Genomic DNA, 12336 nt, shown 5'->3' with positions numbered 1-12336 from the left:
AATCGTCTAATCCTACCATAAAGTCCCCTCATGGACCTTTAGCACAAACGAATATAACGCTCTGGGCCAACTGATAAAACACGCACATACCTTATTCATTCATACATAACACTTGTGCATAAGCTATGAAAAAAGTTTGATCACACATCTGTTCAAGGAAAGAATACTTCATTTTGTCAAGGGGCTGACATACAGTATATTTACTGTTTATACTCATTGTATATGCTGGGTTTTGTACACGCACACACACACGTAGACACACACCGCCCCTTCAGCAGCACACACACCCACAATAGAAACTGCCCTCTGCTCCAGTGAGTTTTCCCTCCCAGTCCCACACCTGAGTAGAGCCATCTCTGGACTGAAGGTAAGAGCCTGAAGCTGATCTCTCCTCTTGTTTCTGCTTCCTGTTTTGTCAAACTTACTGCTCAGTTGCTGAAAATGTTTCATCTTAAGTATAATTTTATCTGTGTGTAAAGTGTCCAGCGAGGGGGAACTACTGTACACATGAGCTTGAGTTTATTTGTTTAGTCAGTGTTTACTGACCCAGCTTCTGCTCCAGTGTGCTCACTGATGTTATGTTGTGAATTTTGACCTCACTGGAGTCTAATATGAGTTTCACTGTATTTGTTATGTGCTTGCTCTTATTTATTGGAATAATTCTACATATAAAGAGCAGTAATGTTTGATCACCTCAGGATAGAGTTAATCATTTCTAACAAATCCAGATTTAATGTGATGATATGTTGAAGACTTGATCTAGCTGGAACATAAGCGAAACTTCAGTCAATTCAAAACCTGTTTCCTGCTATATGTGGCCAGTGTCGGGAAATGTTAACAGTTCGTTTTCGTTAATTTCTAACCTGTGATAAACTCTCACAGCCACAAAGTTTGCCACTTCAAAAGACAGGAAATGAAGCAACAGTGTACCTAGAGGCGCTCTTGGTCAGTGCTTCCCGGGGTCTGGCGTGAGTCTTGAGTTGGAAACTGTTCAACCTTTGATAGAAATTACATGAGATTGACATTCAACCCGTGACTCAAGGATGTTGTTCGATGAATTATAATCTGTCTGCTGACTAAAAGCTTGAGGAGTCTGTCAATCTGATCTGCAAACTTTTGATGCTGTCCAACAAAAACAATAACTTTTTGTGAATCAAGAGCAACTTCATTAATCTGAAATGTTTCGTATATCTGAGGAGGTCAAAAAAGTTAAAAAGAAAAAAAAAAATCACACATTGTACGTTGTTTTCGATGTAAACATATTTTTTTAATTTAAAAAAATTAAAGCATTGCGGAAATTAAAGGTGTCTATATATTGCATCTCAAAATTGTGTTTTTATTATTATTTTGGGAGGCACTCTTGTTTTGAGCCCAAATATTCATCAATTTATTTTAACCTAAAACTCAAAAGAAATTCATTTTTCTGCTCAACAGTCTCTGTTAATAGTGTTACCAGTTATGGCAGTGGTTCCCAACCTTTTGTGGCTCGTGACCCCATTTTGGCATCATAAATTTCTAGCGACCCTGCGATCATGTGACATGCAGATATTTTTATATGCTGCATTTTATTTGAACTCGATTCATATTCAAGAAAGTGAAAGTATAAATTATAGTTGTTTAAGATTGTATGTGGTATGTTTAATCATAATTTTAAAAAGACTAATAGTTAGTTTAAAAACTTTTTTATCAATATTTTTTTTTAATCAATTACTAGACATTTCAGGTGACCCCATTTGAATTCCAGGCGACCCCACGTGGGGTCCCGACCCCAAGGTTGAAAAACTCTGAGTTATGGTATTTTTTTCTCCTGTGGTCACAGTGCTGCAGTCCAGTAAAATGTGTTGACCCAGATATAACGCCATAATATTAGATGGGATCTAGAAACTTATCACCTCAACGTTCCCGTCGATCACCAGCCAGGTTTACAAGCACAGTGGAACAAATGTTCTCGTCAGGCGTTTGCGTAATAACTCGTAATCAGTGCAGGCAGATTGAATGGCTGTAAACTATATAATATGAGGTTATTGCGGGACAAACTGTACTTTTGTATGTCTAAAAGATAATGGTATCTAGAACAAAATAATTATAATAAATACATTGAAAGTTAAACATGTCTATAAAATTAAGCAGCTCTAGGAGATGTTTTAGGACAAATAAATCATGAATTAACTTAACATGAAATGTTTTGTCTGTTTTCCCTCTCAGGTTCATTCTGTTATTTCTGACTCCACTTCAAGTTCTGGTTCATCGCAGCTCTGAGGATGCTTCAGTACATTCCCGTCCTAGAGTAAGACACATTTCAAGTTTCTTTGGTGCTTACATGAATCCTTTTGTTTCTTGACATGGACACATTCAACAACAGCTTTATGGACAGTATAAGATTGATAATATGGACAATAAACATTGTATTTATGGCAAGTTAGGATGTATTTCCTGATCATGTTTCAAAGATAATATTGTTTTTCTTTGCCAAAATAAAGGAGATTCTTTTGACTCTTTTAGAGACAAGGAAGTGTGCATGACATTTTCTTAAGTAGTGCAGTAGCTTTCCAAAGAACCTCTCATAAAATCATTAAGGAAGTATTGTAACAAACCAATAAAGCACCAAGGACATCCAGGACACTGCAGCAATTAAAAAATAGAGGCTTTAAAGACATGAATGTATCGTAAGGAGTAATGTTTGTTTGTCTTTTACATAGAAATGGATTATAATTTCTGTTGTCTTCTGTTTTGCACCCATCTCCATCTTCCTCCAAGGATCTTCCTGGGCATCCTGGGGTTCGGCCTCTCCATCATGTTCTGCACCACCTTCTGCAGGGCGTGCAATCGCCTAAGAGAGGAGGAATTAGAGAGGGAGGCGTGGAGGCGCAGCGAGCAGGAAGGGCGCCCACCTCCCATATACTTCATCCCCTTCCCTAGAAACTTAACCCAGGCGGACGGCGAAGACGTGAGGGTGCCTCGACACAGCCAGGAGCTCCAAACGCCTCCACGATACAGCACCACCGGCTACTGTGGGCCCCCGCCTTCCTACGATGAGGTGACTGTGACACTTCACCTGCTAAATAAGCCACAACACCCCAAATTCATCCATTTTCAGTGTGTATTTACATGTAAACTTTATGTTTCTCTCTGTGTTTCTCAGCTGGGATGTAAACCTGAAGATCTCCCCCCTGCGTACACTGAACATAACGTCCCTGTGTATCCAATAACACCTCCTCCACCTCACGCAGACACCACACAGTCACAAACCTGGTCGCAACCATAGGCCGGGAGGTTCACACTGTGTTTGGTGTCGAGGGCGATGGACACACTCTTGATTATTGCACTGAGTCATGGACTTGGGTGAGCCGGTAGCTGCAGTTTACAGCATTTTAAAGAAACGTTTTATTGTGAGCTTTGCTTTTTATTGTGGTAATGAAGGAGGTGATGGACCAGAGACAATGAAAGCTGCAGAGATGAGGCTCCAGGTTTAAAGCTACAGTACCATGAGTTTACAGCACGTTGACGGAGCCACTAAACCACTTAGACCCAAAATAGATTTAATTCCCACATATGATGATTGTTAAACAGGGACTGTGTGTGTGTATCATTTCGCTAAGTGGTGTTGTTACCTCCACCACGGAAGCTGTGGCTTTTTTCTCAAAGCCATTTTTCAGGCAGTTATGATGTGTAGTGTAGTTTAGTGTGAATTCAAGCGCAGATCCAAATCCAGTGGTGCCACCATGTGGCCATTTATGAAGCACTTTGTTTTCACTCATGTCTCCTCCGCAATGAGAGCTGGGTGCGACTTCCTCCTCACAGGATTATCTTTTTTTCCCCAGACATGTATTATTTCCTGCTGTGAAAACATTTCTACCAATTTTTCCTGTCTTCGCAGTACCTGGTACACTACACATGCGGTTCAGCATGTATGTAGCGTTTTCCTATAACTGGTTTCCACAGTCTTAGTTGTGGACTGTTTATACTCCTAAATAGATCCTATTTCTGCCAAATGTACACACATTAGATCAAATGTACATATTAAATCTGTCCAATTTAATAGCATTATGTTGATAGGTGGCCAATACAACAACATACTAAACTGAAATACCCACTCAATATTAATGGATGTGATTTTTTTCATTTCTTTGAACAATTTGTCATCACACAAACCTCAAATGTTCAGACAAGATTTTGATATTTGGCAATATTAATGGCGAATATTATCTATTCAGCATTATATTTTTTCACAGCATATTAAGTGCAACCTGATTTCGATGCTGATTAAAATAAGTTTTTTGTCATCAAATCACAGGTTTAGAAGACTAATACTGAAAATACTAATACTGAACGGAGCAGCACTGAGCAAAAGGTGTGTTTTACAAGTAGAAGTTGTTTAGTTTTGTGTAATGTATGTTGCATTCAAATCAAGGAGGAACAACTTAACTGAAGTTTACCCTCAGTTGGATTATATATTTCTCCTTATTTTCATTTGGTTACACTGGACCTACAGCCAAATACTCCAGTCCAGTAGTGTTTACCTGAAAGCTGCAGGCAGTATTTAAAAGTCAGGGGTGTATGGTTTTTTCTATAATCTCTCCCAAATGATGCTCAAAGTACTGATAGGAAACTTCTGATTAAACAACCTGCTGTGAAAACCAAGACAGCTTTTTGCCTTTTGTGCTTTTCTAGAGACATGATTTAAGGTTTTGTTTTAGAGCATGTGAAAATGATTGGAGAGCACAACATTATTGTTTAAATCTAAGGACGAACAAATCTTTGCAGATTTTGTGTCACTTCTTTCTCTAATGTCACCTAAAGAACGAATAAGCTAAATATAGAAATCTGTCTTTATAAATATATATTTAATTTACAAACATCTTTGTGTAAACATAAGATGTTCAAAATGAGTGTCATATAAACATATCACATACACTTTTTAACGAGAAACACTGTAAATATCGAACTGCACCTTAACTGAAATGTTTATTAACATTTATGCACAAAACCTTTTCTCTGTATGTTAGCAATAGTAGAATAAAAGTTTATGTTTTGCAAAGACAGTGTGCTGTGACTTCACCCAGAGATTTGAATTCCTGTGTTTTTGTTCAAACCAGCAGAGGCCGCTCTCGCACAAAAGGTTTGGTGTACACGCACTAAAAAGATCCCCACTTGAATTTCCGCACAGTGTAAGTGTCGTATTCAACCATGTGACTTAACACAAAAGGCTTGATACTACTTTTTCACACATGTAGCAGTGTGTGTCAACAGTCCTGAGAAGTGTAACATCAGCCTGTCTCCAGAGTCACTTAAACAAACACAATAACAGTGATTTGTGTAATTTTAATCTACTTATCCAAAGCAGTGGTGCATCTTCAGCATTTACAGCAACAGACACACAACTGAAGTCATGAAAATATCAGAGAATAGGACTTTTCTTCTTTTCTTTTTCATCTTCCAATGCATAACATGAAAAAGACACACAAACATCTGCATACATGAAGATATATATTGATTATTAAGATAATTTGCAGTAGACACAGTGTTAGGTACACAAAAGTGATATAAAGTCATTGCAAGCACAGTATGAATGGTTAGTTATTTGCTTTTTTGAGAGTGTAAGGCACTGCTCACAAACAATAATGCATAAGGAACACTAAAAAAAGGAGTCAAGGTTGCTGTCAAAATTAAATGAAGATAACGCACTTCTGCTCTGACAGAGAAGTGACAAAGGCAGAGTGAGGTGTAAAGAGAGCAGCATGATCTTGGTTTCTCCACAGGAAGTGAGGGTAGATAGGTTTCATCACAAAACACAGTAAATTAACAATTTACCCTCTCAGCCATTGTGACCACACTGTCCATTTAAAGCAAAAACCACATATTCTAGAGAAATAGAATAAAAATAAAAGCTGCGTACAAATCCAACGTGTGATTGTGAAGTGGTGGTTATTGCATTTTGGTTTGGTGAAAATAAATAAACCAGTTTTAAAGAAGCTTGAACCTGCTGGATTGAGGCCCTTACAGTCGTTAGACTTTGCGCTGTCTCGTTGAAGAACTTCCCTCGAATCCGTTGTTTTCTCCCTGAACCCTGATGAAGGCATCAAATTCACACCATTAAAAAAACAAAAACATCTTTGAATTAAGATATGACCGCCTCCCTCTGATAAAGCTGTAACTAATGGCTTTAAAAACCACTTATAGTTTGTGTACATCACTTATAATCATAATAACTACTTCACTAATTACTGTCTGATGTGCTGCTAGAACAGGAAATGTGAAGTGCCGGTACTAAGAATAGTTTTTCTTACATTTTTAACTTCCTATTTCATTGTTTGCAACAGTGTCTTCTTTTTGAAATGAATGTTTCACAATGACATGATTATGAGTTTCTCTTCAATACCGATGCAGCACATGCTGGTAAACAATAAGGACCAAGGGTTTTATAGTGTATAAGTAATCATATAATAAATAATCACTTATAACTGCATGTATCCCATTAAGTAATATGAGCCATTTTCAAATATGGATGCAGTGGTCATGGATTTTTGTGGTCAAGTGCTAAAATGAAAAGCAATGTGTCATGCTGGAGGATCATTTTTCACAAACTGGCAACCCAAACGCTATTCCATTAATGGCTTTCAGCTACATACTCCATTAATTACATTACTTATAAACATGTATTAATGGTGCTTCATGAGAAAGTGGAACCAAACAATCTTGAAGAAGACAAACTCAGCACCACAGTCACATCTACTCACTGTGTATTCACTTGGTCAGCATTTGTCCCATTTTCTGAGGATAAGAGAGATTATTTAGAGCTAAAAAAAAAAAAATCCAAAATACCTGCAACACACCACATATGACTGACATAAGTTGTCTGATTACCTGCTGTGCGAACTTTCTTGGACTGACTTCTCTCATAAATCAGGATGGCAGCAACCAGGACGATCACTTCGGCCACGATGGCTATGAAGGGCTTCAGGGGCTCCCAGAAGGTGATGACCTTCAGCAGTGGAGGAGGAAGTATTTGCATTTTTTGGATTAGGTGAGATACATCTAAAGAGCGTTTCATTGACAACCCACAGAATGTATTTTAGCAAAATGTATTTGAATCGAAGTAAGTAGGTTTATTTATATAAGTGACCATCACTAAGAACAAAAATTACCTTTCAAGGGCAGTTTTTAATCAAATATATTGAGTTACTTTCCACAACTGACCCTCAGCTCCACATGGCTCATCGAGGTGCCAATGGCGTACACCGCCTCGCAGTAATACATGCCGGAGTCGGCCTCTGTCAAGTTTTGCACCACCAGCTTGGTCTTCCCCTCGTCGTTTTTGATTTCATATCGGCCAAAGGAAATTTGCTCCTAAAGGACAAAAGCATCTTACAAGTTCTGTCTGACTAATTGAAAATGGTTACAGTGTTGTTTTAAAAACAAATTACAATACACACCACTTAGAGAGGCAGAAAATCAGTTCATTCACCTTATCTGTCCCATTTGCTCTGTACCAGTTCCATGATCTGGGCTTTGGCTTGCTGTCTTCCATTTTGCATAAAATTATGGCATAATCTCCCACATAGCTGACTATTGGCTTATCTCGCACCTCACCGATAACTGGAACTGGTGGGAAAAAAGGGAAAAGAGTGAGAGATATTAAAGAGAGAAAGGCTCAGAGTCACCTCAATCCTGCACCTTTAAACATGCAAGTGTTATTATGAGTAATCATAATGGATGAGCAGCAAGGTGAGCTGATAACAAGACAAACACTGGCTGAGAATGTGAAATATAATACAGGTCACAAATATAACTCATGTGAAAGGATGTGGTGTGTACCTGCCAAAATAAAGTCTATTTTTGCTTGATCTCCAAAGATACAGGAATAATTCCCAAGGTCTTCTGCCCTGTCAATCGTGAACCTGTAAAGCAATAAAAGATGAGAGGTTTTATACCAAAAAATATTTTATCTAAAGTACGATTTAAGATACAGAAGTGAAGTCGACGATTCTTCCATCAAAACTTGACTGTCCTACAATTATGTTATTCATAAGCTGACAATAGCTTTATTTTTATTCATAATACATACATTTCTACACTAAAATGCAAGAAAACTAGTTAAGTAGTTTGCAAGATGAGCATGAGCAACCTAAAAATCAAGAAAACATTTCATTTGATGAAATAATCATAGAAGATGTACACATTACATACATGATACAGTCTATAATATATCATACATATTTCTGTAAGTCAGAATGTACACATGCACAAAGCCTGGTAGAGGTACATAGGCCTGCCTATAAAGACCAACATAAAAGTGCATTTCTTGAAGAATGAATAAAATAATGAAGACACACAGTACTTACACTCGTTGGAGATTATATTGCTCATTTTGCAACTCCACCCAGACACGGCTGTTCTCAATTTCATTTCCATCTTTTTTCCAGTAGCCAGTTATGTTTGGTTGTTTGTCCTGTTTACCAGTCCAGGTGCACTCCAGAGTTAGATTGACAGGGTTCAACTGTTCGACTTTCTCTGTGTGACTTTCACCTGTGTGGAGACATTTCTACAGAGGTTAGATTTTAAAAACAAAACAGCATAGGGTCATGTTTTTGTTGTTATAACCTCAGGCTAAATTGGAGGCTGCAGTGAGTCAGACAGTGACAAATGGGCCAGGGCTAGCCAGTTAGCATGCTAACTTAGACACAAAGACATGATAGAGTTGCCTTCGCGGGTTGCCTACTGCTAAAAACTAGCATAAATGTGACATTTAATGTTTCATTATGATTGTGTTATCTGGTATATGTGACGCTTGAAAAAACACTGACCTTTGAGAACAAAACTTCTTACTGCTGTTGGCAGAGGAGTGATCGGAGGTGCTGGAGAAGGAGTTGGGCCAGATGCCTCTGACAAGACAAGGGTCGATTGTAAACATACACAAAGCTGACACAGCATAGCGCATGCATCATTAAAATATAACACCAGCCTGTAAAACATGTTGCATCCTCTTCTTCTAATCTAGGGCTAGGTCTTGCTACTGTAAGTTGCCAGACCCTCCTCCAGAGAAGGAATTAACCAAGTGGTTGCCAGGATACCAAAGGAAGGCCATTGCTAATGTGGTTGCTAGGGTCCTTTAAGTGGTTGTGTTTTTTTAGGAAAGTTACAAAGCTTAAAAGTTTCTAATTAATGATAACATGGATATTGCTCTGTGTGTGCTATAGTTGGACTTAATTTTATTTTGAATTTTTTTTAAGGTTCTTTTGCTTTCAAGTTATAAGTGGTAGCTTTATGTGACAATTGTCACTGAAGTTAACCACCCCTTACAATAATAGGCCTCCTGCAGGTGCATATCCTACTTTATGCTCATTTTTCAGACCTTTACTCATCTTTTATGAGGGCATGTTTGATAGCATTTTAAAGGGTAGATTCATGGCTTTCATTTAAATCTAGTTTTCGGCCTTTCCAAAAAATATAAAGGTCACACGAGCTCTTCAAACTGTCAACAACAATTTTTTCCCCCCACAATTTTCACCTAAACAATATTCTTTATTTTAGAATTGTGACATGAAGGAACAACACTGATTCAAATAACAAAAGCTGAAATACTCACAGGACCCTAACAAATCAGAAAACATATAATCTTCACATATTATAACTCAGAGGGGTGATTGTGTGCCTTAAAAACTAGAACATGGGCCCAGAGATAATTGGATTCCAACCCAAACTAAATGAAAGCCATGCATCTACCCTTTAAAATGCTACCAAACATGCACTCATAAAAGATGTCTGAAAAATGAGCATACCCAGTAAATTATGCACCTGCATCGGAAGGCCTATTTATTGTAGGGGTTGGTTAACTTCATGTGTTGATAACTGTCACAAAGCAACCACTTATACCAAATTGACATGCAGGCTACCTTTTCATAAACTTTTACTAGATTGTGCAAACTTGAGCACCAAAAAGTCAAATTTTGGCCTTTAATTAATAGTAGCCTTACCAGGGTTCCAATATGAGAGAGGCCTTCACAAACCCTGAGCTTATCTATAGCATAACATGACAATAAATATGTGCTGCAGTGATTTTGTGATCTTGATATCTATTTGTTATCCCTGAGGTGTTAACAGCAAACTGCACCCTCTAGGACAACACTAAAGGAGCAGTGTACTATATTTTGCTTTCAGGCAATTAACAACGAATGGCAGACCGGTTGGTTAGAGGTTCATTCTCAAGCATAACGACAAAACTAATATTTGTCTTCACATTGCAGAAGACCTGAAGTGTCCACACTTAGTAATATCAGAGACGTTGGTTTGAGATCAACTTGAGTGAAGGCTGAAGCAAAGTAGCTACAAGTAGCCTACAAGTACATTTACGGGAACTTCTGCAACAGTATTGCATTGCCAAACAATTTTACATTTTCCTTGTAAAACACACGTTAAGTTCAACAAGGGAATTCTTTGTTTTAAAACCTCCAGTAGTTGGTTTGTTTTCAGCTTCATTTCAGAAACACTAAGAGCACTGTCAAGCCAGTTCAAATGTAGAAAAAGTGCATTAATACTAATTACCAACATCTCAAAGTGCGCTCCTCCTGTTACAGTAAGTGTTTTATTTAGCAGTTTCCTAAAGCAACGCTGTGGAAATTTACCCACTCACAATGAATCTACAGTATATGGGGTATATTTACAGAATCAGAGTCATTACTCTTGAGAATAGTAGCCTACAACCCCAGCCAGTGTACAGAAAACAGATCTGCTGAATTGTGATGTCTGTTTAGCTGGTTATGTCCTCTTGTCCTGTCCTCTCTCTGAGTGTTCAGTTTTATACATTAGACTGTTAATCTTAAATAGGTAGGCTAATATAGCTCTTGGTTTTATTGAGTTTTTAGCATCCTGTGATTACATAAATGCTTCCTCACAACATTTTGGTGAAAAAACAAATAAAGAGAATAAACACAGACTGCCAAAATACACCGTGCTTGATGATGTGGAAATCTCCCTCTGCACTTGACAAGGTTACAGAAAATAAGAGTGGGGGAAAAAGAAGAAGCAGAGCAGATCTTTAACACAACCACATACAGTGAAAATGTTAAATTTAAATATCATTTACTTGTACTGATGTGTCTGCAGGAGATGAGAAGCAGGAAGACCTGAAAAAGGAGCTGCTTCCATGAGGCTGACATGATTACCCCTCTTCCCTCCTCTCTGCGAGCACGCACGTTCTCACCGGGTCTCTCTCTTCTCTCTGCCTGCCCTACTGCATCGTCTAACCACCCCACCCCTCTTCCCTCCGCTGCACAAGTGACGCAGCTCTGATATCACGCTGCAGCCTGTGGGTGGCTGACTCCATCCATTATTCAACCAGACAGGTTTTACGTCTTGATGGCGCTCTGCTGCAGTGTGTGCACCTCTCCTGCAGGTTGAATATGCATGATGATGAGGGCAGAAGAAGCTGAAATAAACACTCCTGTGCTTTTGGGGGAAGGTAAAAAAATGTTGCACTTTGTCCTAGTCTGAGTGCTGTTAGGTAGGTTGCTTCTGTAGGGACCTTTCTACAGTACAAGGTCACGTGAGAGGACCCGGCAGCTGCATGCCACACGATCTGCCTGGCCTCATGAAATCAACAAAGAGTGGGGGAAAAAAATACTGAGGTGCAATTTATTCACATTTCACTACAAATCTGCTTTTTGAGCATTTTCTAAGACAGAAATTCAGTCCTAACCGCTGTTCAAACCCTGCTGCCCTAAACACCCACATGCAGGTTTCAAAGTGTGAAATACAACGTTGATATGTACAGGAGCATTTCACATCATAAGCGTGTATGTAATCATTTTCTTCAACAGAGGTGTGCTCATATTTTTTCGTACCACTCTCCCATCTATATTGTTACGTTTAAGCAACAGTTATTTGTAATTTTCCATTTCACGCCGTCTTTCTTCATTACTAGTTCCTCTAACAGGTTTATTGAAGGGCTCCAAGGGGCCCCTGCTCTTGCACTTTCTGAAGCGTGTGCAGGATGTGGTCTATATCTTCTATAGATCAGATTTTTTCCCTCCCCGTGTTATACCGCAACTGGTAGAAATGAGAAAACAATCACACAGTGGATCGACAGTAAGAGCATAAGGGATTCTCATGTTGTTGTACTGTAGTTTACATGCAGATATGGATCTTTAAGTACAGGAACAGTGTTAGACAAGTGTCCAGCGGACTGCGCCAGCCCTCAGTCTGTGATCTCTCCTATCCAAAAGTAGCAACATGAACTTGTGGGGGATGACAAAGTGAACTCTGCCTTTAATCCCTGCAGGAAAGTCACACAGTGGAACTCTTCTGAGGGTTGACTGAGCAGCAAACAGAGACCAAATG

The 12336-nt window shown here is 38.7% G+C and overlaps 2 protein-coding genes across 2 annotated transcripts; one reads left to right on the top strand and one right to left on the bottom strand.

The window, feature by feature from the left end:
* Positions 1–299: 299 nt before the first annotated feature.
* LOC146981061 (uncharacterized) lies at positions 300–5136 on the top strand. The gene is made up of 4 exons (XM_085788112.1): positions 300–367; positions 2206–2287; positions 2758–3037; positions 3143–5136. The coding sequence occupies exons 2-4, from the start codon at positions 2262–2264 to the stop codon at positions 3263–3265; spliced, it is 429 nt and encodes a 142-aa protein (XP_085644238.1). The 5' UTR covers positions 300–367; positions 2206–2261; the 3' UTR covers positions 3266–5136.
* Positions 5137–5291: 155 nt separating this feature from the next.
* emb (embigin) lies at positions 5292–11343 on the bottom strand. The gene is made up of 9 exons (XM_085786005.1): positions 11084–11343; positions 8805–8882; positions 8343–8526; positions 7816–7898; positions 7466–7602; positions 7198–7347; positions 6865–6982; positions 6738–6771; positions 5292–6067 (listed from the first exon to the last, which is right to left on the bottom strand). Exons 1-9 carry the CDS (start codon positions 11154–11156, stop codon positions 6007–6009), a joined length of 918 nt encoding a protein of 305 aa, XP_085642131.1. The 5' UTR covers positions 11157–11343; the 3' UTR covers positions 5292–6006.
* Positions 11344–12336: the final 993 nt, after the last annotated feature.

Source organism: Trachurus japonicus, chromosome 9, assembly GCF_045865225.1.
Source record: "Trachurus japonicus isolate A0001 chromosome 9, Traja_1.0".
NCBI lineage: Eukaryota > Metazoa > Chordata > Actinopteri > Carangiformes > Carangidae > Trachurus > Trachurus japonicus.
Note: the sequence above shows the minus strand (reverse complement) of the source record. Positions and strands in the feature narration are given on the sequence as shown.

Coding starts and splice junctions, on each gene's coding strand:
- emb (XM_085786005.1), bottom strand. CDS start 11,156: ATGTCAGCCTCATGGAAGCAGCTCCTTTTTCAGGTCTTCCTGCTTCTC. Junction 7,603..7,815: donor AATAGACTTTATTTTGGCAG/GTACACACCACA, acceptor TTTTCCCACCAG/TTCCAGTTATCGGTGAGGTG. Junction 6,068..6,737: donor GCTGACCAAGTGAATACACA/GTGAGTAGATGT, acceptor TGCCTTCATCAG/GGTTCAGGGAGAAAACAACG.
- LOC146981061 (XM_085788112.1), top strand. CDS start 2,262: ATGCTTCAGTACATTCCCGTCCTAGA. Junction 2,288..2,757: donor CAGTACATTCCCGTCCTAGA/GTAAGACACATT, acceptor TCTTCCTCCAAG/GATCTTCCTGGGCATCCTGG. Junction 3,038..3,142: donor CCCCGCCTTCCTACGATGAG/GTGACTGTGACA, acceptor TGTGTTTCTCAG/CTGGGATGTAAACCTGAAGA.